This window comes from Lates calcarifer, unplaced genomic scaffold, assembly GCF_001640805.2.
Source record: "Lates calcarifer isolate ASB-BC8 unplaced genomic scaffold, TLL_Latcal_v3 _unitig_387_quiver_2015, whole genome shotgun sequence".
In the NCBI taxonomy this organism is placed as follows: domain Eukaryota; kingdom Metazoa; phylum Chordata; class Actinopteri; family Centropomidae; genus Lates; species Lates calcarifer.
The window spans coordinates 1-24,804 of NW_026116585.1; the positions used below are offsets into that span (position 1 = coordinate 1).

General features: G+C 42.7%; 2 protein-coding genes across 2 annotated transcripts; both read right to left on the bottom strand.

The window, feature by feature from the left end:
- Positions 1–11: 11 nt before the first annotated feature.
- LOC108894857 (sterol regulatory element-binding protein 1-like) lies at positions 12–16,926 on the bottom strand. Its single transcript, XM_018693480.2, is given in 22 exon segments — positions 12–543; positions 546–563; positions 1,202–1,313; positions 2,181–2,201; positions 2,203–2,280; positions 2,283–2,399; positions 3,243–3,408; positions 3,561–3,693; positions 4,683–4,792; positions 5,061–5,169; positions 5,274–5,442; positions 5,729–5,895; positions 6,205–6,466; positions 6,577–6,761; positions 6,895–7,111; positions 7,542–7,699; positions 7,944–8,058; positions 8,145–8,363; positions 8,506–8,646; positions 8,755–8,930; positions 11,000–11,590; positions 16,568–16,926. Coding segments are annotated over 22 exon segments (3,570 nt in total). The 5' UTR covers positions 16,674–16,926; the 3' UTR covers positions 12–343.
- Positions 16,927–18,268: 1,342 nt separating this feature from the next.
- LOC108894858 (TOM1-like protein 2) lies at positions 18,269–23,914 on the bottom strand. The gene is made up of 4 exons (XM_018693482.2): positions 23,829–23,914; positions 21,689–21,748; positions 21,116–21,152; positions 18,269–20,945 (listed from the first exon to the last, which is right to left on the bottom strand). The coding sequence occupies exons 1-4, from the start codon at positions 23,829–23,831 to the stop codon at positions 20,800–20,802; spliced, it is 246 nt and encodes an 81-aa protein (XP_018548998.1). The 5' UTR covers positions 23,832–23,914; the 3' UTR covers positions 18,269–20,799.
- Positions 23,915–24,804: the final 890 nt, after the last annotated feature.

Here is a 24,804-nt window from a genome sequence, read left to right on the forward strand (position 1 = left end):
CAATCTCATGGGGGGAAATTAGCTCGCTAAGAGAGAAAAATGCATCCTATATTCTGATAATAATCCGTAGCAATAACAGTGTGAACTCTATAAGTGCCTTCTGATGTGGGGTTGGGGTGGTGGGAGGGACAGTCCATGAGGAAAATCCTGTCAAGATGATATGAATCTGTATAGTTTGATAAATCTGTTCAGTAGCTGCACGCCAAAAATGCCAGACTGTATGGTTGTGTGTCTGTGAGAACATATTTCATGTGTCTGTCTGTTTCTGTATGTCAGAGATGTTTCTATATACAGTGTCCATGCATGTCTCTCAGCCCCTCCCCGCCTCCCCTTCCCTCTCTCTCTAGCTGTTGGTGACGGTGGTGCCGCTGCCCAGCTTGATGATCATTTGCTGGCAGTCGTGCAGGGTTCTCTTGTCTCCCAGCTTCTCCAGGGTGCGGGCCGCATCAGCCAACATGCCCACCCTTTGGCCGGGAGCCGACAGAAAGGAGGGAGGAAGGTAGCGGCACGCCAGCATCACAGCCTCCGCCTGCTCCCGCTGGCCGGTCGCGTCTCACACTCCTCTGCACGCACAGAAAAAAAAACAAAACAAAACAAACGAACGTTGTTACCGTGCTATTTCGGGGGAGCTTTTGGATGTCATCAGCCACCAACAGCCAATCAGACTTCTTGTTCTTGTTTAATTACTGATGGGATTTAGTGCAGTGAACAATTGGGCAAAATAGATGAGAGGCTGATTAGAGCCACTGATTACAGCCATTCTCTCTGCTCTCTACAACTTTTATTAAAAACACTGCAAGAAAAAAATAAATCTAAAAATTAATGCTTAGAGAAGAGTTGCCTCTATCATTAAGGTTTATCAGTAAGACTTTTTTTGCAACCTACTTTAATACTACCTAATTAGAGCTTTTTACTACTATTTAACTGAAAAAACAATGTAAAGTTGTGATTATCCTATCAGAGCATCTCATACTTTCCCACAACATCTCAGTGGAAAAGGAAAAAAAAAGGTTTGATAGGCAACACATTGACAGCAAAACCAACACACAAACTAATTAAGATCTTCACAAAAATACAGGAAATAAATAATAGTGCACATTCAAAATCTCAAGAGCAGCAAACACTAATGAAACACTGCTGTCTAAAGACAGAATTACTTGGTCTGAGAGGTTGAAAAATAAAGATCAGCGTCCACACACACCTGTCTTGGCTCCGGGTGTTGCTCTGCGTCGCAGCGAGCGATCCAGGAGCTGATGCGTGCGAGTGGGACTGGCCCCCGCCATCAGCCTGGCTGTAGCTTCATGGAGGAACAACTGGAAAGAGATGGAGGGGAGGGAGAGAGATGAGAGAGGCAGCGGAGGAGGAGGATGAGAGGAGGGAGAGGAGGAGGAGGAGGAGGAGGAGGAGGAGGAGGAGAGCGAGCGGTGATGACTCATACAGAATGTTCAGCTCTACCTCAGAGAGACTTTGAAGCCTTGTGAACAACGCTGCTAAACACTTGCCTCAGGGGTGTGTGTGTGTGTGTGTGTGTGTGTCTGTGTATGTGTGTTTCAACACCTCCCAGCTAATTTCCACGGAGAATTGTACTGTGGACTGCCTGCAAATATGTGAAGAGGAAGTATGTGTATGTTTATATGCTAAGTGCTTCTCTCTTCATGTGTTGCATTTGTGTTTTGAATTCTACATGCTGTTGTCACTCAAAGTATGTGCAGCATATCTTAATGCCTGCATGTCGATCTAATGCATGTGGGTTTAAGACCATTTTAAGGAAGCATCTAACGAGTTATGGTTTTAAGTGTCTGACAATACAAATACACCTACACAAAGCTGCGTTGGTGCATTCATCTTGTTTTAATAATTCCCTTAGTGTGTGTCACTCAAAGCGTATCCATGCTGTCTGCTGCTGTGTAAGACTAAGAGGAATTAAGAGTCTAGACGAAATAAAAGTTCGACTATGTGTTGGCATGAAAATGCATCACCAAAATGACTGAGAAGGGTCTGTCTGTACAACCCTAACCCACCTGTAGACATGTCAGATAATGCCTAATGTATAGCAATGTTAAGATGTGGACTGCAGATAACTACTATTGAGACTACTTGCTTGCAGTAAGTTACCACAAAATGCATGAGCTCAAGTTCTGTAATGTAACAACATAGTGGACTAACACTGTTGTACATACTCTTCGCATTGCAGGTCTGAAGGCTGTGCGCCAGTTTGCGCAGGGAACTGAGATCTTGCTGAAAGCCTTGGAGCTCCGGCGGGGAGGCCTGGTGGACCCCCGCGGCGGGCCGCTGGTACCCACCGGCCCAGACCCTGCAGGACCAGCCCCTTGCTGCTGCAGACGCCACACGTTGGTCCTCATTACCAAGAGCAGATCACATAAGAGCAACTGGATGACCTGGAGGGAGATGAGCAGGATTAGGACGGAGACATTAATGCAAGAATATGTGTTTTTCATATTGAAAAATGAGATGATGAACAATAGAAAAATGCTGAGTAAAACTAGCCTTTTCTCAAGTGGCATTCCCAAATATTTCAGACATATCTCTGGGAAAAATCTGACTCAGTAATTACTTTACACAATAAGACTACATATCATGATTTAACAAGCATAGTAAGTTTGAAATGATAGCAGATTAATACACAGAGACGCTGCCCAGCACTAACTACAACAGAGCTCTACTCAAGGGTGAAGGACAATTTCACTGCTCACTGTGTGTGTGTTCTGCTGTTAGTGGCCCAGCTCTGTGTTGCACTGCAGGTACATTGCACTCCGCTGAGACACACATGCAATGCAACTACAATGCACTACAGCTCTGGCCGTAGACATGCACACACTGTGAGCTACCTATCCACCAGCATCACCATCTGCTGAACGCCAGAGGGTAGGACACCGCCGTATCACAGAGTGGGAATTTGCTGTGGGGGGAATTCGCTGTCTGTGGCTGAGGGGTGTGTGTGTGTGTGGCTTTGTATTGTGAAAAGAGTATGTGTGCGTCTGTGTGTATACTTGAGTGATTATGCGTAGGCAATTTCCTGTGTTTACAGTTTTATACACGCACATGTGTGGGCACATCTGTCACTGTGAGCGTTTGTGTTTGTGTGTGTGTGTGTGTGTGTGTTTTTTTTTTTTAATGCAGATGCTGTCGCCTTCTCAAAATTTCCCTCATAGGAATAATAAACATCAACATGACTTTTATGCGCACAAATCTGCAAGTGCTTTGTGTGTGTGTGTATGCACCTTGTCTAAACTGGAGCTGTGGCAGTGTGGTCCTAGGTTGAGGCTGTCTCGGAGCAGGGCGCTGGCCTTGTCGCTGTAGCTCAGACTCAACTGGCAGTTTTCTGGCTTGGACAGCAGAGCCCGGACTGCCCTGAATGTGTTCAGACACGCCTTGGGCAGAAGACTCCTGACAGAGCGGGGGGGGGGCAGAGACGAGAGGACACAGGTTAAAGTAGTGGAAGTGTGTGTGTGTCCTCTGCTTGGCATCAGCAGACGAGGGTTATTCAACACGCTCTTCAGCTAGCTGTTGAAGTCCCAGTGTGTTTATGTCCAACTTACTCTGCGTTCTGCAAACTGCGGGGCAGGTGCTCAACAGTCGGATACAGTCTCTCCGCCGCAGCGTCGTCTCCTTGGAGCCAGTTGATGATCACCACGGCGACCGAGGACCACCACTTGGAGTGGGGGTCACAGCCTGGAAGTTGGAACAAAACGAGTCAAAGGCGAGACACCCGCAGACAAACAAACATGCAAATATTTGAATCCCCCCACTGCCCACTTTCACATTTAACATGCATGAGAGTGCACACAAACACACACATGCACACAGACACACACACAGACAGCTGCTGTCTGTATTTTGACCTCTGAATCAATCTGTTTCTCCCCTCTGGCATAGTCACAACATGCTGAGAGAGAGCAGCCATTTTGACAACTCCCACATGAGGGAAAACTACTCCATTTAACACACACACACACACACACACACAGACTTCTAACGCTGTGTGTGAGCAACCTGAGGCTCTGCCAAGAAAAGTCTCCTATTAAAATCCCTGCACAGCCTCCCTTCCCTCCCTCTCCCTCCCTCCTCTCAAGGTGATCACCGATTTGACAGCCGCTGAAGATAGATGAAGCAATCTAGCGGATGCCTCCCTTTCACCTAGCCCCCTTTCACTCAGATCAGTGATCAGTGAGGACAAAGCCAAGCGGTGGGAGGGTGGAAGTCAGCCCAGTGGAAATCAAGCTACTCAATCTCAATAGTGTAAAAATGAACTTTATCTCACGGTTTCTTATTTTGCAAGCACATTAAAGGTAATCGAACAGTCGGGGCAGGTGAAGAAAAGATGCAGGAGAAGCAACTGCAATACCGCCAGAAGTAGATAAGTAGTAATGAAGGAAGGAGTGCAAATCTACACTTGAATGTGTTGATAGACTCAAGCTACAAAAGTAGTTTCAATCAGTAAGTGCTCAGCTGCCAAAGTTTTAGAGGCTGATTTCGGGCAGTGAGTTAAAATCTGCTGCTATATAGTTGCCACTGATGTTAATTAATTAAAAATACTTAAAGTTTTCTAGAATATACAAGATAAAAATGTCCTTACAATTGTGGGTTTTCTATCTTCTCATATATAAAACAGACGAATAAATGTGTTGTTAACAGAAATGACAGCTGCCATAGAAGCCTACCAGTCACAGTGGCCATGTTGGAGCCGATCGCAAAGGACTGGGATGTGGCACCGGCTGCATCTGATGCGCTAATCAGCAGCTGGAGGTACTCCAGGGCATCAGCATACTCCCTGTGGAGGAACACACACAGTGAATGGTTACTTTGCTGCCAAAATACAACAACAATTTTAAATAGATTATTACCAAAGGCATTTTTAAATGGATCAGTTTACTTTTTATGGTCCATTATGCTATCCTTATTCTTCTTGTTCCCCTATTTGTATCTATTCTATTCTAAATTGTGTCAAATAGTAAACAAACCATGATGGCATAAAACTTCTCAGTGGGGTGAACAGTATCAAAAAGATGGTTATTTGGACATGTGCTTTGTTTTCTTACCCCTCGCCCTGGCTGGAACTTTTCTCTCCGTGAGGCTGGGCGACACAGTACAGAGCCTTCTCCAAGAGGTGCTCTCTGAACGCCTGAGTCACCTGGGCCAGAGGATCCACTGTAAGAGAACCATTATGACATGAGAAATGCACATATATCAGAGGTGTGGGCTTCAGGACTTCAGCAATTCAGTTACAGTGTGTCAGTTTTGCATACACTGACCAGTATTGCCAGCCTGGCTGTAGATGCTTTCTTTAGGAGTGCTGCGAATAGCCCAATCCCCATCCACAAAGAAGCGGTGACCTAGTGGGTGACAGAGCCACTGCATGGCTGGAGGTACGCTGCCACTGGAGGATAGGCACGCCTGCCGGGCACTGCTCAGGAACACACGCTGTCAAGGAAAAAGAAAAAACAAAGCGCTCAGTTAATTTCTGTTCTCTCACTTCTTATATAACTGGAATGTGGACAGAATTACACAGCTTATAGTTCACTAATGATGATTTGGTTCAGTGTAGTTCAGTTTATTTCAAATTGCTAAGTCCCAGGGTCATCAATGAATCAGTAAATTAAGTATAAATCACGAATGAACCAAACGTCCACTCAAAACTATTTGCTGTTCGAGTGTTTTCTACAGGATGAGTAAGAAGCTTGTGCATGTGCAAACTATGGGGACTTACAGAGGTGAAATGGAGGATCCTTGGCAGGCTGGCTTTGACCCGTAGAGCTGCAGAGACGTAGACCTCAGCCAGAGTGGCTACAGGCAGACAGGAGCCAGAACACTCTGCCAGGTTCACTGCACTTAAAGCCATGTGCACTGCGGACAGGTGGCTACCATTCAATTTACCTGAACGCACAAACAGAAGACAAGTAAAATTACCATTTATTTAATATACTACTTTACACAGAACAATAGTGATGTAATAATTCCCAAAAAAGAGACAAAGTGGTCTGATACTTGAGCGGATTGATTTTGCAACCTTAGTCTAAACCTTTTACTGGCACTGAATCAATGTAAGCTGACCCTTAGAGTCAAAAAGGAGGGCTGAGTTAATCTTTAATCACCTGAGATTTTGTCTGCTCAATATGTCACCCAACTGTGTTCAGTCTACCACAATGATTTAATTTAGACACAGGGTTTTTCCCACCAACCAACCTGTCATATGAAGCTGGTGCAGGCGGTGGTAAACTAGGGCAGCATCACGGCTGCTCTTGCAGGCATCTTCCTGCAGGGGGCGGTCGGATCGCAGCCCTCCAGCTCTGGCAGCCAGCCAGCGGCCCACCCAGAGGCGCTGGAGGCAGAATCTTAGCAGAGACCACAAAGCAGCACAAGCCAGGTCCAACTGAGAGGTGGGTAAGGGACGACCGAGAGCCTTAAGACAGGTCCACAGGTTCTGACTAGCCTGAGCAAAATCCCCCTGGGGAGGGTAAAAGAGATTAGTGATGACGAGGTAGAACAGATGAAAAGTCACTCATTTGAATGAAATGAAAATCACATGTCTCATATATATCGATACAAAAAACATACTCTAGCCAGGTCCAGGTCAGCCTGCTTGCGGTGCCTCCAGAACAGAACAGAGGATCCAGAGTGTGGTCTGGTTACAGGTTCTCCATACACCAAGAGACGGATCAGAACTCCAGACACCAGAATACCATTGAGTAGCCATACAAGTATAGTTGGTAGCATCCAGTCCATCCAACCCCATGAGTCCGCTATGGATGACACACATTTATGTCATTCAACAGGAAAGAATTTATTGTATGCAATGGTTTCGTATCTCAAAAAACATTATATGCAATCAAAGCTGTTTCAGCATTTAGCATTCAGCAAAAGCACCCTCCATACCAGCAATATGCACACCCAGAACGCTCCTGCCTGCGTGATGGGTGGTGGTGGCTGCGGTGCTTCCAGCTGAGCTGCTGCCAGATGAACACAGCAGAGCTGCCAGAGGGTTGAGAGAGAGGAAAAGGAAGGTGAAGGCGCACAGCGCCATGCGGGAACGGTCTAACATGCCGCCAGCACTACCGCCTGCTGCCGATCCGTCCAACATGCCCACATTCGGCTGGCACATTGAAGAGAAACCAAAAAGATAAATGGGTGTTTAAAAAAATCTTGGATACAAAGAGGCTTCATTTGCACAGCATCATCAACGTGACAAAAACATATAGACAAAGACAGAAACTAAATTTTTTCCTCATAGTTTTCTGAGCCTTTCTTCAAACTACTTCATGTTTACTCTCTGTGTGTACAGAGCTACCATTCCATTTAAATGCAGAGGCATAAAACAGACTTTAAGCACTAAGATTATGGCATTTTGGTAATTAAGTCAACTTTTAATACATGGGCAAGAAGGATTCAATGTCTTCCTTGAGGAAATTTCAACAGTTTGCTGGGAAAAAACATGGACCTAACCCTTCATCTAATATGAAACACTGAATATCAACCTCTACTATTCAGACTGCGGCTTAGCAGGTTCACTGAGAGCTGCATACCTTTGTGTCTTCCCCCATCGGGCTGTCGGGCTCTGAGTCACTGCCACAGTGTGAGAAAGAAGTCGGGGAGCCCACATCTGAAGCTGGGGGGGTGGGCAGCTCGTTCTTCACATCAGACTGTCCATCTACCTCCATGGCAACCAGGTCCTTGAGCGACTCTGAGGAAAGAGGAGAGGGAGGATGAGGAGAGCAGTTAGATGGTCAATCAGCAGTACAAAAGAAAACTCCACTTTCTTAAAGGCTATAGAGGACCATTTTCACATTTGTCATTTCAGGATAACAGGAGCTATCAATAGACCTCATCACAAAAGGTCAACTGAATGACTTACTTTCAATGGAGTGAAATAAACTGTAGAGAAACTGTCAAGAAATAAAGAAGAGAGAAAAGCTTTAAGCACATACTGTTTTTCTGAGCTGCCATTTTAAGAGCCATGTTCTCCTGTTTGAGTTTCTGATTAGCCTGCTGCAGGTAACGGATGTAGTCAATGGCTTTTCTCAGCACTGCAGACTTGTTGAGCTAAGAAAAAAAAAGAAAAAATAATAAATGAAAACTGAAAACTAATACTATACAGAGGAAATTCCAAAGTATTAGACCTTTCTTACCTTGGCCTCAGTACCAGCCACCAGGTCTTTGAGCTCCACGATTTTGTCATTGATGGAAGAGCGGTAGCGCTTCTCGATGGCGTTGTGAGCAGTGCGTTTCTCACCCTTGTGGGGCTGGCCGGCCGGCTTACTGCTGATGGCAATGCGGTTGATAGGCAGCTTCTCAGTGTCCACCATGACCGGCACCGTGGTCAGGATGGTGCCACCGCCCATGAAAGCCTGGGGGAGGTAAACAGGATGGGGACGAGGGGGTTGGGAAGCTGCTCATTAATCACATTCTTATCATACTTGTGGCATCTAAGATAAAGTCTGTATCAACTCTTTGTTTCTTTACTTCATCAGTGGCTGGAAAGATGCCTACCTGCAGTGAAGTGCTCTGTACTGGGGTGGTGGTTGTGGCCAGGGATGTGGGAGAGGCCACAGTGGTGACCATGCAGGGGTCATGCTTGAGAGTGGTCAGCAGCAGAGACTCAGCCTTGATGAACTGGGGCTGCAGCAGCACCTGAGAAGCACACAGAAGTCCATAACAAACAAACACTGACAACATTGCATTAATTTTGTTCGTGCGAGCCCATTCAAGCTCATACACATGTCGGCCTCTAACACTTACGGGTACTTGCTGCACATGGGGCGCGATGGTTTGAACAGGTGGGCTTGCTGACGTGGCCAGCAGAGAGGAGGTGGTGGTCAGCCCTTGGAGCTGAGTCTGGATGGCCACTGGCTGAACACTTGGAGGTGAGGATGGCAAACTGGTGGCGGGTTGGCTCACGTTGCCGGGGCTGCCAGCTGGAAAACAGTCACGCAACAGGGATTGTTTTCAGTCTTAAGTATGAATGAAGTATCCATGACAGCAATCCATGTCATCAAGTACTTTTTTACAAGCACACAATTAAATTTCAGAAATCCAATAAACAAGTTAAACAGGAAATTCTACAGAGGATTAAATAATTGCCAAATTGTTCTCACCTAATTACTGCAGCAAGTGAGAATTATGGTTCTTTCATGCAGACAAAAAAAATATCTCAGTGTCCTTTTAAACTGGCGTTGACTTCCTGTTAGTCATTTGAACATTTCATTCATTTGAGTCACATCAGTTTCCAATATTCAAACAACCAACCTCTACTGTCATTTTATAGTAATTTATAGAAAAAGAAATTATAGACCAACCAATACATTGTGTCAGTATATGGTATCAGCCAATATCAGCTTTAAAAAGCCACATCAAATAAGTCCAATATTCTTTGGCAGTTTGTGGAACAATATTATTTTTTTTTTTTTTCAAACAGCAAAGCTTATTATGTCTACACCTGTATTTGTACTAACCCTGAATTGGTACTACGACACTGAGTGAGCCATTGTCTATGGTTTTGTAGGCAAAAAAGTGAACTGCAATCTCATTAGAAATAAGCAACATTCAATGTGTGTCACCTTGTATTTCTTATCAGCTCCAACTGGGCTAATGATTGCAATAACGTCTCAGTACAAGGGGTTGGGGAATTTTCTCAAGGAGTAATAAAAATTTATTGCATCTAAGAAAATTTAGAAGCATTGACTGATTTTCTTCCACTAAAACTAACGGCAACAATGAGGTGTCCGTCTCAGGTTTTACAGCTGTAAACAAACACAGATATTCAAATATAGCACACTATACTGCCCTGTACATGTACAATGGGTGTTGCCCAGACAAAGCATTTTCATTTAGCTCAGACTCTCACACTGCTGAGCAAAGTCTATTAGATTAGGACTTGGACATGCGATCAGCTGAGGTTGAATAACCTAATGTCCCAGCTTGGGAAATGTAATACACATGAAGAACCACCTTGCCAGGTACTGGAGTTTCATTTGTGAGAGATTTCTAAAGCCAGACATGCACAGAAACAAAATCAGCTTTGAACTATGTTGGCCCTGGTGCTGTGATTCATTTAAAACAAATTAACTATTTTAGTTGAAAGTGTGCACAATAGGTAGCTGTCAAAATTTAAGCCTGTTAACATTTAGCACACAAGGAAAGAATGCACACTTCAAATGTCAATATTAAACAGCATCCATTTATACAGCAAATCGCAGCACAAGCTATATATGCATTTTTGTTCTTGATTTCTATAAATTCCTACCTCTTTGAATAGATGCTGTTCTACATTCTTGTTTACTGGATGTCAGTAAGTGGTTGTTGGGTTTGAACACAACACTGTGAATTAAAGTTGGTTTGCGGACCATGCCCTGTGCCATCATAAAAAGCACAGGAGTCGTAAGGACCCTGCATTTCAAGACTCAATAAAGCAGCAATGCACAAAGGAAAACACTCTATACAAACATTGTTGAGAGGGATTGTTGAAGAGTTGACACTGATAATATAAAAAAGGCATTTATGTGTTCTTTAAAAGCAATTTTCATCCAGTTTTTTACATTGCAAATATGTGCTATGAGGCATCAGCAGTTTGCTTTGCCAGCTGTAATCAAATCTAAGACCCTTAAAAACCCATAATAAACAAAGTTGTTAGTTTTAACCTTTTTCTGGTTGAACCATGCTACTGAAAGACATTTAAAAAAATACCTGAGAGGATTAAGATAAAGAGAAACCGGAACCTTACTGATGGAGGACACTGTATTCAGTGAAGCAGGCAGAATACATAATGGCTATTGGATTGATCCAATGACAGACATGCAAAGCCAAGACACCTGTCACAGCTTAATGGAAGACTACAATAACCCATGTTAAAATATCAAAATCCATTTTAAAGCCTTTCATTTGGATCATTTACCCCAAAAATCCCTTCTGCCGAATTTCTATACTCTATAACAGACAACAACATAGCCACTAGAATAACCCCTCCTCACCATCAAAGAGTGCTTACCCGTGTAGTTGTTCTGGTTGCTGTAGTTGGTCCGGGCTTGTTGGGGCTGAGCCTGGGCCTGAAGTTGTGTCTGTGTCTGTGTCTGTGGCTGGGCCTGAAGTGGAGTCTGGGGTGCAGGCGAGGTGAAGAGAGCCTGTGGCGTGGAGCTGAACACCGGGCTCGGTCCCGGTGAGCCATGGGGTGAAGCTGCCTGGGCCGGTGCAGTTGGGCTGAGAATGGGTTGGGGCTGTTCCACCTGAGGCTGTCTGAGGGTCTGAGCCTGCTGCGGGGAGGCTGGCTGCTGCCGTGGGGTGGAGCTGGGTACCTGGGCCAAGGGGGACTGCTGGAAAGTGGGAGGCTGGAAGGCCTTGTCTGGAGTGGAAGAGCTGCGGGTGATGGGGGGTCCCAGGAGCGCATCCAGGTGGGGGCTACTGCTTAGGATGGAAGAGGAGGATGAAGGTGAGGGTGTGGTGGTGGTGGCTGGAGGGGCAGCTGAGGTGATAGACTGGGTCAAACCAGGAAGCTCTTGGGTGGGAGGGGGCCCTGTGTATGGAGGGTTATCAAAGAGTCCTCCAAACTCCATGTCCTGGTTGTTGATGAGCTGTAACATATCTGAAGAGGAAGAGGAAGAGAAGTCAGAACCACCATCATTGTCATTGACCAATTAGAAAAATATATGCATATATATAATATATATAAAACACTGGGAAATTAACAAAGCCTCTAAGGTAGCTCTGGGTACCAGGTGCAGTTCTGAATGACTACTTTAGAAGAACTGGGGATTTGCTGAGAAACATTTTCAGTTTGGCCTGTTGATTCCTGAAAGAACTTTAATTGTCCTTAAACATCTATATTATACTGTACTGCAATCCTCCAGGAACAACATTTCCATTTTCTTCACACCGACATACATATGTGGAAAAATGACAATTATCTGAACTTGAACTTCTAAGTAAATAAGTGGAGCTGGTTACCCATGCATCAACCCACATGCACACTGTACACATGCATATGACAGATCAGAGATAACACTCAAAATTAAGCCCACAAAATACAGTAGTGATATGGCCAAAAAAAAAAAAAAAAAAAAAAAAAAAAAAAAATTTAAAATGCACTCTAACAATAGTTAATGATTTATAGCAAATGATTGTTTGTGGCAACTTAAAACTAAAAATAAAGGCAGGTTTTTGTTTTTTTTTCTCAACACATTTTTTTTTCAGACTCAAAAAATATTAAATGAATTAGAATCATGGTTTAATGACAACCAAAACTGGATCTGGAGGGATCAACCCTATTCATAGTCTGTGCTGACACAGTGCAAATACATTGAAACCTTGCATGCAAAGCAAACTGTTATGGAAAACACACCAAGCACCAGGTACACATATACTGACTGTGTACATTTAAAGTTCATCAACCCATGTGCAGTCAAGCTATTTATAGTATTCCTACAGCTGTGGGCCAAAGCACGACCAAGAATGAGCAGACAGCTGCCACATATATAAAACTAACTTGATCTCATGATCTCACAACTATTGAGTACTCATAGGTTCCTATTTGCATGATCTCAACATAAAATCTAAAATATTCCAAAATGTTATTTTTTCCACTTAAACTTCTGTGGTTTAATGTGAAAACTGATATTGTAAAAAAAAAAAAAATGACTCTCTGTGAGTGTATGTTGTGTCTGCAGTGAAACGCAGCAGCCTGGATTTGTAAACTAGTGTTTTTGTATGAGGTGATCGCTCTTGACCAATCAGAGCGCGTCTCAGAGACTTGCTATGCCGATCAGCCCAAGACAGGAAAGAGAGGGAGCGCTGTCTGTAGCTTCACACGAGGTTACCATCGAGCACCATCACCGAGGGTTACTGTCGGTCAAAAATAGGAAAATGGCGAGCACGGCTGCAGGATGTGCGTTACCGGCTACTGTTTACGCAGTGCAGTTTATCTCATATACATGTTAAGTGTTATCGTAAAAACATATTAGCCATTACATATTCTAAGATACAGAAAACGGAAAATATTACACCATTGATAATGTGTCTAATAATCTACTGCTGTCTATACATTCCAACAATTACATGAGTAATTAAAGCTGCGAGCAGCGTTGAACGGGCCCTCGCACCCGGCGCCCGTCGGGGGAGCGGCGACCGCGGGACCCCGGCAACCGCGGGGTCAACGCAGGTCGCAGGGCACACGCTGGCGTAACAGTTCACACTTCCGAGATGTAAAAATTTAAAATAAAAGCTTTTACGCTAATTATTTTCTGTGATAATATTTTTCAGAGCTCATCATCTGTGACAGCTCTTGGCTCTCTTGACTGTAACCTCCCTGTGGCAGCTTCTCACAGACTCAATCAACTCCTCTTCCCCTCCCCCCTCAAACACAAACACAAACACACACACACACACACACACACACACACACACACACAGATACCCCCTCCCAAAAGGAGATAAAACTCAGTTTTAACTTGAGTTTAAAAGCTTTGAGCTTTGAGCAAAAGCATTTTTTTAAGTTCTGTTATTGGGTGCATATATAAATCATTTATGCTTAAACAAGGCTTATAATGAAGTTATTTGAACAGTGAATATCTCATCTGCCTAAAGTCAGGGCGAAGCCACTAACCAGCTGTAGGGATGGGTATCATTAGGATTTTATCTTTATCCATACAGACCCCTATCAGTCCAGCTCAGACTGTTACTGGTTTAAGAGAGTGAAGTTTATAGCAATTTGCAAAATTTGGAGATTAGTGACAAACTAACCAGTTAGACTATATACAGACAAGCTTTCATTTTAGCTGTTAGTAACAGTTTGCCATGAGCTTAACCAGCGTGCTGTGCTTCCTGTTAAACATGTTATGAGACTGTGGACAAGGCTGAAAATATTACTTTACTAACTACTTGCCGAACAGGCGCTTTGACAAAGAAAAGGTAAAGGCCAGCAGCTTTTACTTTTCAATGCACTTGTCGTCAACTTGAGTGGCTTATATTCAGCTGGTTCACCTCGACGCCCGTGGACCTAGTGCACTTTTCCTGTCGCCGTACACTGAGTAACACGAAAAAATCAGCTGACCCCGTGTGAAATTTCCTAACTGATCAAAACCAAACTGTAAAGACAGCATCAATCCACGCTCAGCTTTGGTCAAGGGGAGACATATGGGAGAAGATGAGTAGAGAGATGGAAAGAAACAGAAAGGGTGATGGAGAAAGATTACATGAATTCAAAATAACCTACAATTCCTTAAAATTAATTTGAAGCCAGTTTAATTTTTTGAGCCAGCTTTGACATCTGCAGATATGAGTTTCTGAAGAGGGGCCTGCTGAGGTTAGATGTGCTGAATAATATCCATTTTCATATCAGAAAAAACACTGCATTAAACATTGTCTTAGCTCACTGAGCTGAGGTCAACAGGTAATATAACCAACCTGTGAGGTGGCTCACCCCCGTAAGATAAACACATAAATGATCCCTGATAGAACCGATAATTAAAGGCACATCAGTGACAGGGAATGCTATTAAAACTAAACTATAAACTGGTGACATTAACTGCAAAAGAAGATTTTTATTGATACATTTCAGGTAGAATTTAGTTTTCAATAAGGAAAATGCTGTAAGAAACCTGAATTTGTTGCAACAAATTTAAAATAAAAGCTTTTATGCTAATTATTTTCTGTGATAATATTTTTCAGAACTCATCATCTGTGACAGCTCATGGCTCTCTTGACTGTAACCTCCCTGTGGCAGCTTCTCACAGACTCAATCAACTCCTCTTCCCCTCCCCCCTCAAACACACACACACAGACACACACACACAGAGACCCCCTTCCAAAAACCCATCAAAGAGTAATACAATGGCTCCATCTGTAGGATAAAGTAGAGAGTCGCAACAGGAAGTTACCCCAAAATCTGAGGTTTCAAACAGGAAGTTGGGTTTCCGAACTTTGACGGGCCAGAACCGGCACACGCTTCGACCCAAACTCACAATTTTCGGAGCCAGTCTTCCAAAAATTGTCAAGGAGGGGCTGACAACATTTGAAGTGAATCTGGTCACCCGTCTAGAAACTGGACATCACACTATAAAATATGTCATTTCCTGCTATAAATAGGTGGCGCTACAACAATTGTATGAATATTGACATATGGATGTGTGCAGATAGGTACCATTAACAATCCTGTAAAGTTTGATGCAGTTTGGACAAAGTATGGCCGAAATATAGCAAAAATAAAGCAACTTCCTGTTTCGTGGCGAGTAATCGAACTTTGAGGGGCCATAACTTCCACGCCCTTGAACAAAAACTCAAAATCTGCCGCAATTTAACATCGTCTATGTCTTAAGAACATACTATTAAGTTTTGAAGTCAATCGGATAATGCGTCTAGGACTAGTTCGCGTTCAAGCGACCCCTGGAAATGGCCAAAAACACACAATTTTTTCACCTTCCGGTCAAAATAAAAATACTTTCTGTTGGGTTTAGAATATGGCTCCAAGAGACTTTTTGGTGCGTCATGGGATGTTACATATGTGTGCAGATTTTCAGATTTTTAGGCGCAACGGGCTTGAGGGGCTGTTCCGTTTAAAAATGTAGGTGGCGCTACCGAGGGCATTTTACCACGCCCATGCTCAAGACCCCTAAATTATTAAATTTTTCGCCGTGCCTGACGCGTCTGCAAATTTTGGTAAGTTTTCACGCATGTTAAGGCCCTCAAAAAGCCGATCTAAGAGGCGGAAAAAGAAGAAAAAAAATAATAATAATAATAATAATAATAATAATAATAATAATAAACAGACCGAAAACAAGAGGGTCCTTGCAACTCGTTGCATGGCCCCGTTGGGCCCACGCAACTCGTTGCTCGGGCCCTAATGAGAATGAGGCCATAGCACACACACAAATGAACTGCGACTACAATTTTTATACATGCCCACCGCTTTAATCAAAACAGTATATTAATGCAGACATAAAGCACCGTGCGTCTTACAGAAAACAAGAATAACAGAGGAAAGGTGTCAACAGGGCACACGGTTATAACGATAAATTATCTTATCCATTATTTAAATCTAAAATAATACAACAAAATTGTGCACGCGGTCAACTGAGGCACGGTGAACCCAGCAAAGAGGAATGAACGACAGTAACCCCTGTCTGTGGAGCAGGCTGGGGGCGGGGCGCACTCACCACCATTTAGCAGCGTGTTAGCTTCATCTATTAGCCTATCAAACCCGCTTTAATAACCAGTTAGTCTTATGGTACAATAGGATTATGATAGTGAGCTCTGATAGTGAAAGAAATAATACTGTGAACGTCTAATAAGAACACCATTAACCTCCGAAGAGTACCAGCTAGCTAAATGGTTGATGTTAGCTAATCTGGCTAACTGGTGGAAGGTGCACTATGAGATAAAACCTGTAAATTTGTCACTGCCATTGTCAATTAGTAGTAGAAATGAGGTAAATATTAGATGTAGGACATAAGAAACGAGTCAAATGGATAAGTGAAACACACACGTATGGTAACAAGCAGTGTTATTGCTGTTTAGCAAACGTTAAACGCGACAAGGTTAGCTAACAGCCACCGTTATATTCTCTTACCATCAATGTCGCTTAAGAGAGCCGTGTCAATATCGCTGGGGTCATTGAGCGACAGTGTAGGATCCAGATTATCCAACGAGGGATCGTCAAAGGATAGGCTGTTCATCTTTGCTCTCGTGTCTGTCTTCCCAGTGTAGACTTTGCTGGCTGTCGAATCGCTCAGAAGAGAAAAAATCGGACACTTCTCACGTCCCTACATTTGCCGAAGCGCCTAGTGCCAAGAAGTGTACCTGAAACACGCACAGAGGGAGCTGCAACTCTCTACCTGTGTGACAACTAACAACTCTCTCCCACCGCCATGGTCGTGCAGGGAAACTTGTCAAACCAAGCCAAACACTGAGGCTCATTCAGTCATCACTAACGTGCTTACGGCGACGGCCGAACAAACCCACCCAGCCGATGATGATTGACAGGCCGTTCAGCCAATCACCGTGTTTGAATGGGATTTCCCACGTCCCTGTTTCTCGGGGTTGTTTTGATTGTTTGACTGAAGTTGTGACAGCATGTGGAGTATTTGGCCATAATGTTGTATGACAGTGCACAGAGAAACATGACCATCAGTGCAATACTGATATAATGGCCCCAGGATGCCTATGTGGATCCATCTGGAAAGTACCATAAAATATGTCTACTGAGTACAAATGTAATGTCCTAATTAATTCAATTTAATCAGAGCTATTTATTCCACTTATGTACCTGCCACATTGATATCAAGAATATATTTCCCCAACCCTTTTTTTTCTTAGGGAAACAGCGTGGATGTGTTTATTGTGGGCTTGCCCCCAAAAGCCAATCAGAGCCGAGCGGGCGTGGATAACTGAAAGCCAAGTTTGTTTGACTCGGAGCCGCGGCTCCTCCTGTAGAACCAGAGAAATCGTCCAATGGGAAGCTCAGGAACCGAGTGGGGTGATCTGACGTCACATAACTGGGCCTAGTGATTACATCATGTGTTTCTCTCTTGAAACTGTGGTGGCAGCAACAGGGAGGTAATCTGGAAGGATGTAGGTGGGCAAAAATAATTTTTTTTAAAAAAGGGAGGCGAAGTGTAATTTTTGGGCGATGAAATCTTTACACAAACAAACAAAACAACCCACACCCATTCACTCAGTAAAGTTATTTTTAATTTAATTTAGCTTCCAGTAAAACATGGGCAATGCAAACTTTGTTTCAGATCAGCATCAGCCTAAGCAGAACTATAATGTGAGCACACTGTCGGCATGAACACAAAGGGGAGCACCACAGAGGCAATGTGGGGAAATAGGTCAGTGACCTAGAGAAGCACTACAAAGTTGTTGTCAGTATGGGGGGAGCATAGTAATATTCAAAGCCTGTCAACAAGCCTTCTATTGTCAGTGATAGGGTGTGTTTGTATAAAGGTGCCGGTCCTGTTCATTTGCTTGCTAGATTTTGGAAACCTGTTGATGATACACAACAGGTAACTTACAGGGGCAAAAAAGAATAACTTATATAAAAACTGTGTGTGAGCAGAGTTTGTTTACATTTTCCGCGTGTTAGGCTGTCGCAGCAGAATAGATGAAGTGCCCATTAACCACCATATGGGAGGGGGCGAGAGGCTCATGTGAAAATGAATGACCAGTGCAGTGCAAGATTGAGCCTGGGTTGCATCAGCACCTGCAAAAGAAGAAGCAAGATGTTGTCACACAATCCTTAACTGTAAAATAACCACAAACAGTTGTGAGGTAGAGGTCACACATTGCTAGTGTTTTATTGGGCAGTTACATACGTGCATTAGGTCAAACAAAAAAATCTGACCATTAGTAATGGCAGCAGACGGCACAGCCAAACAGACATGGGACACCCACCAACAGAAAACAAGCCTCTTTCCCGTGTCCACAATGTATTAACTTAACACTCTGCCTCGTCAGTATTAAAAGACATTCAGTAACCATTCTGAGATAGCCACAATTTCGAGGAATACATGTTGCTATCAGGACTTAAGCTTCATAAAAGCAAGTAACACAATACACTCTGTTACAGATAGCGAGATAAGTAACGCACAATCACAGAAAAAGTTCCCTTTTAAAGGATCTCCTTTTTAGTAATCGTCTTTGTTCAGCCTGCATGGTTAAAGTTTTTCAAAAATTACACAAATGGTTGATTGTAAATTTGATGCTATGCTAATACAGTTACCTGGCAACCATAATGAACCTATTTAACCATATGTAACCATACTGCATTAAAGAAAGTTAAAGCTAATTAAGCATTAATCATTAATTTTTCTCAACTAATATACATTTAGATATTTAATCATAATGATTACATAGAGACAAATAACTTCCCTCCAGTGGAAGGTCTATACTGACAACAGATTATTAAACAAGTAAGTTTGATTAGGCTTTTACAACTGGGGAGGAGTGTCAAACGGACTGCCTCTGATTGACAAGGCTTTTGGTCTTAATTGGATTGAAAGCAAAATAAAAAATCTTTTAAGAGCAATGTTAAGACAAACCAGAGTATCAGCAAAAGAGCTGGAATGAAAACAGGACTACTTTTTGTTTCAGTGTGATCTCACATACACCAAAGGCAAACTCCAGTCAGAGCTACTCTGCTGCAATCAGTCAATCACAGAAATCCTTGGCAGCAGCTCCAACAAGAGCAGATGAATCATACCAGAATGAAAATACATTAACATTTGTGTTTGTTTGCTGCATGCTTCAGTCTGAGCCACAAAAAAGATGAAGTGGTACAAGGGTACAAACGTGTTTTCTTCTTCTTACATGATCTATAAAAATACAATCAGGGGATCAAATAATACATAAACCTCTCTGCCTTCTGGATATTAATATGAGCCAATACATTTTAAACAGATACAGAAACTAACATTCCTGTATTTTGAGGTATATAGATTACATAGTATAGAGTAAATGAAGACCTACCTATATAAATACATCCTTTTATAACAGCGCATTATTCTAAGCTATACTTTATGTCTTTTAGTCAGTTATGATGCCAGCGCTAAGTAATGCTGATAATTTAAATGCCATATTTTGTCTTGCATCTCTGCAATTTCTAATACGCTTCAAAGTTTGCAGTCATAAATTTGACAGTTCATCCATCCACGTCTGTGTGAACAAGCGCCACAACTACAGTTAGAAAAGTTATGTGCAAAATGAAGTCAATCTAAAGACCATTTCCCATCCCCTAGAAAAATAGTAACCATCTTGTAAACACAAAAGGACAAAATACAGATTTGTTTTTGCTTCAAAGTGCAGACATCAATCATAGCAGGGGAAGGAAAATGTTCACGATCCCTTAACATTTTTTAACACACAAACGTGATTATTGTTCAACAGGTAACGTTAAGTGCGAGTAGGTCCTTAAAGCCTTAATAGTCTTTGGAATGGTTAAACGTGTTTTGCAGTTGTTCAAGATCATATTTCTATCAGTTAATTTGTTGTAGCTTTTCAGAGGACTGAAAAGATCAATGGGAGATATTCGATGGGCATGTTCCTTCCCCTTAGCCATTCAAAATACATAGCAGAGAATCTTAACTAGTGCTTTTTAGTTAGTTTTGTTTTTTAATCCCTTTGGTTAAAGGAATGCTGGCATACACTCATCACAATTAGCTATACTTTAGCTATTATATTCCCAGTTAGCAAAATTTGCCTGTTAACATAACACCGCCTCAGGCAAACTAGGTACTAACACATGTTGCCATTCCACATGTTTAAGTTTTACAAGCATGACTAGAACTCTGACTGGAGTAGAAAAAAATGCATGGACCGACCATAACCACAGTGCTAGTACATAGTACAGAACAAACCATTATAACAATAAATGCATAAATTAGCAAACAGCTGAATGTAGTAAAACAGCACGATATGGTCCAAATTGTGTGCTTCCATACTGACTCAATGCAGTGAAATTTTCCATCAGTTTTGCAGTAATATACCACATCAGACACGCTTGGTTGTCTTCCTTTGGTGGAGTGTTACAAATGAGATGCAGGGCTGTGAGTAATACACCCCACACTAACAGATTAATACACCCATATATAGTTAAACGCAACACAGTAGTGCGCGGTACACATGTTGGACCTCTGTATATTAGAGCAACACTGTGGCATGAGAATGACAAGGAGGTGGAAATCACTTGCTGCAGCACTGCCAGTCAGCGATGAAATGGGACTCTAGGGACTGTTTGGGGGGGGATCATTTAGGGCGAAGACCTCTAGATGCCCTGGAGAGACATCAAGGTTCTCCAAGAACAGTCTACAAGGCAAAGAGGGCATCTTCCGTCCGTTCGGCTTTCTTGTGGGAGCCACCAGGGGCTCGGGCTGGGTGAGCGGGGTTAGCTCCGGGGGGAGATGGCAGGGTGTCGGCTGCCTTCGCCCGCTCCTCAAGGAACTTATCAAACTCTGAAAGACACAAATTGATTTGTCTCAAAGTCGTGTACAATTGAAGGCTTATCGGTGTTATATAAATTAATTAGTGGAGGGGAGAACACTTGAGTTAACACTTGAGTTGCGCATTTGAGTTAGTGGAACATATACAACTGTTTCCAATTAACTTTGATCAGAGACTGTACCTTCACTGGTCACCCCCTCCTCAGCAGCATCCCCTTTCTATTAAGATGAAAAGAAATAAAAGATAATATATACACACTGGCAGAAACCATTATCAACTGAGTTGTTTTCTTTTAAAAAACAGAAATAAGCTGATGTACAAAAGTGTTAACAGCTCAAATGCCTGTAAAACAAACAAATCCATACAAGGTCGCTCATGAAGGATCCATCAGTCATGCATCCTTCAAAAAAGTTTTACAGAAGCCTTCTTGAGCCCACAACCTTCACATGCATATGTTAAGTAAGATCATATCATCTGTTTAAACTCGATTATCAATAGCGCCATGTTAGCGTATGAAAGCCAGACCTCACAGTAAACTGTTATATGTCAGTCATTGGTGGAAATAAATTAGATGACAGTGAATGAAAGGACGTGATGTTAAAAGAAAAGTAAACGTTAATGTATCAAGTACATGAGATGGATGGATGAAATGTGCTATTTAAGAAAACAACACAAAACAAAATAAAAAAACCAGGGTAGGAGAGAAAGAGAGAGAGAAGAGAAGAAGATGTAAATCAAGGTAAAGAAGTCTCACCACGTCAGCACAGAGCCACTCCTCTATGTCATCCATGACAGAGGACTGCGATACGGGGATCTATGGAGCAAAGCCATGGACAAACCAACCGGGCAGCACCAAAGCCACACAACAGAAAGACACCCAACCCCGACAACAAAAAACAAAAATTGTAACACACACACGTACACACAAAAATAACAAGAATAGGAATCACCAAAGGCTCAGAAGGGAGGATGATGATAAAAGTAAAACAAATCAAAATGAGAACAAAAAGAAAATTTGCTGTGCCAACACTCAGCCGCTCTCGACTCTGTGCTCTTACTGTTTTATCAAGTGCAACAATCTGCTGCTCAGCTGTCTTCTACAAGAACAGGAGTTCCCAGGTTGTGTATTGTTCTCATTAGTTCTGTAGCGCTGACATGGCTTAACAGCTGCCGACTAATGTCACACAGCAGTGTTAATTATTCCACATCATTAGTTAATTAGCAAATCGCTAGAACGTGATTAAGAGATTGATTGGATGGGAAAAGCTGAAAGCACAGGGACCGTCGAGAGGCAGGGCAATCCCACGGCATACACACACACATACGTGGAGCACACACACCACACGGGGCACACGGAGCATGAGCCACGCTGCGTGGCGTGCAGTGACTGTGATGATGGAAGCCATGTTAGAGTGGATGGTGCGTATTTGTGTTTATGTAGGTGTCCGGCATCAAACGATCAGGACTGCTGGGGAAGGGGAAAAAAGGGAATTTTTATCGTGGCTAAAGAAACTTTAAGTCCATCCACAAGGAGCCACAATTAGGGAAATTAAGAAAGTTACTTGTTTACAAAAGAAGAAAAGGCATCAAGTTCATACACGATACTTAAAAATCTGGTCCTCCACATCCTTTCACTGCCTATGTGATGAATCAAAGTCCACTGTTGATGTCGACCTGATATCAAAGTTAAACTCAGAGAACAAAAAACCCTTTTCCTGAGGCCCTGTTATATACTACAAAAACACTGGTGGGGTTTCCTCATGAGATCACAGTTGACGCAGTGAAGGAGCAAATCAAAAAGTAGGCCAAGGCGGTGTGGCAGTGAAAGTCATTCACAGAAGATTTTAAAAAACGCATGCAGCTTTGTGAAAGAGGGAGAAAATGTAGAGAAGTCTGCCCCTGACTCGTGACTCACAGGAATCACACTGATCAAAGTTCAGAGTGTAATCCTCAATATTCAAACATTCAGTCATGACAGCAACTTAATTGTTATACTCTTACATCTACTCATCTGTTAGTTGATCTATTTCTGTTTAGAGTGAGACGTGTGAGGTGGTCATTAATAACATCTAATGTATTATCTAAGATCCACAGACTGTTAGAGAACAGCTGACAAATACTCACCACTACACAGCAAACCATTCATTCTCTTGCTTTTTTATGCTTGGATGACACCGCATGTTATGAGCACTTTGACAGTGTTCATCACTGTTGATATGACTTTGCTGTGTAGTATAAGTATCTGTACTCCTCCGGTGTTTTAGTGTGTGACTGTTAAGAGATGGGTCTAGCTGGTGGATGCCCCTGGGGACCAGTGAGACTAATGGGTATAATGTTTAGTGCCCATATCAATAAAATACAATAGAGGTGAGCAATATGGATAAAATGTTATATCACAGATGGTTAATTTTGTGGAAATTCAACTGCTTGTAAATGAAATAAGTGGAGAAGAAAGTGTTTTTGGCTTATGTAGAGAATTAAAAACACACCTCATCAAATTCAGTATTGCCATAAAACTGTTCAGTTTATTTATTTGCCTTCAATGGCTTAATATAACCAATAAAACTGGTGTTTAAAAGATGGCTACGTCAGCAGAAACAGCACGGTGAACTTAGCACCAGCCGATGAATCTTTAACACCTCACTGTATTGTCATATTGCCCAACACTAGAGTATAACGTCTGGACTAGATATGGAGGTGGATGTTCTTAAGGAGAAAACGTCTGGTCCTCTTTGAGCATTCCAGGGCAGAGCAGTGAGATGAGACTGGAAAAAATGAAGCGCAGCTCATGAGGATTATGGATGATGTCGGAGGAGGGTTGAGAGCACGGGTGATGGGGTGGACATAAGGGGGTGGGGTGGGGTAGGAGGACACACTGAGGATGGAGTCCTCACCATTCCTTGGGTAATAAGCCAGCTGTCTATGGGCAGCTCCTGATCTGCTGGGTTATCATCCCCTTTTACCCTCAGCTGAATCAACAACAGAAACAACACCTTAGCACAAGAGAAGAAAGGTAGCAGGCCCCCACCACAGCATAGCATACAGTGCAGAGAGAGAGAGACAGAGGAGAAGTCAAATATGCAAGAGACGATTTTCATTTAAAGAGGAAAAAAAAGAAGGAAAAGAAAATGGCAAAAGGTTCATTCCATAAAGATGAGAATGAGGAACAATAAAAGGGGAAAAAGACTTTGAGCTCCCTCAAGTACAAGTACGGTAGGAGAAACAGGGTCACTGAGGTAACTAAAAAAAAAAAAAAAAAGGGATGGTATGTGTAATCACCACTGTGTGTGCTTGTGTGTGTCTGTATGAGTGTGTGTGTGGCAGTTCAGGTTTCAGAATCATCTGTGTACCTGGTGATAACCATGCAAATATATTGCAATGTGTGCTCAGACAGGGAGAACGACTAAGAAATCTTGAAACTAACACGTGACTTATGTGTTTGATTTTCTGTGCAAACTGTGAGGATTAACAGAAACTGGACTAAGAAAGAACTGATATCCCTTTGAAGAAGGCAAAACCTGATTCCATGTTTTTTAATGACCTGCTGAGACTATTTTGCCAGGACAAGCTGCTTACAAAACTCATATCCATGCTTATTTATCTAAACGGCAACCCAAATTTGAGATATTTATTTCGGCTAGAGCTAGAAATAGTCAATACACAAACCTACACCTCTCTGTCTGGTCAAAGTTCAAGTATCACTGCACGCAGGACACATGTCACTGTAGAACATACAGTAATACAGACTGTCACATGCAGGGAGTGACCAAGGGCTGAGGACAAACTGGAACAGGAAGCCTTGTCAGCAATGTTAAAAAAAAACAAAAAAAAAAAACACAGCACCCACACTCCACATATGGGTGACAGCTG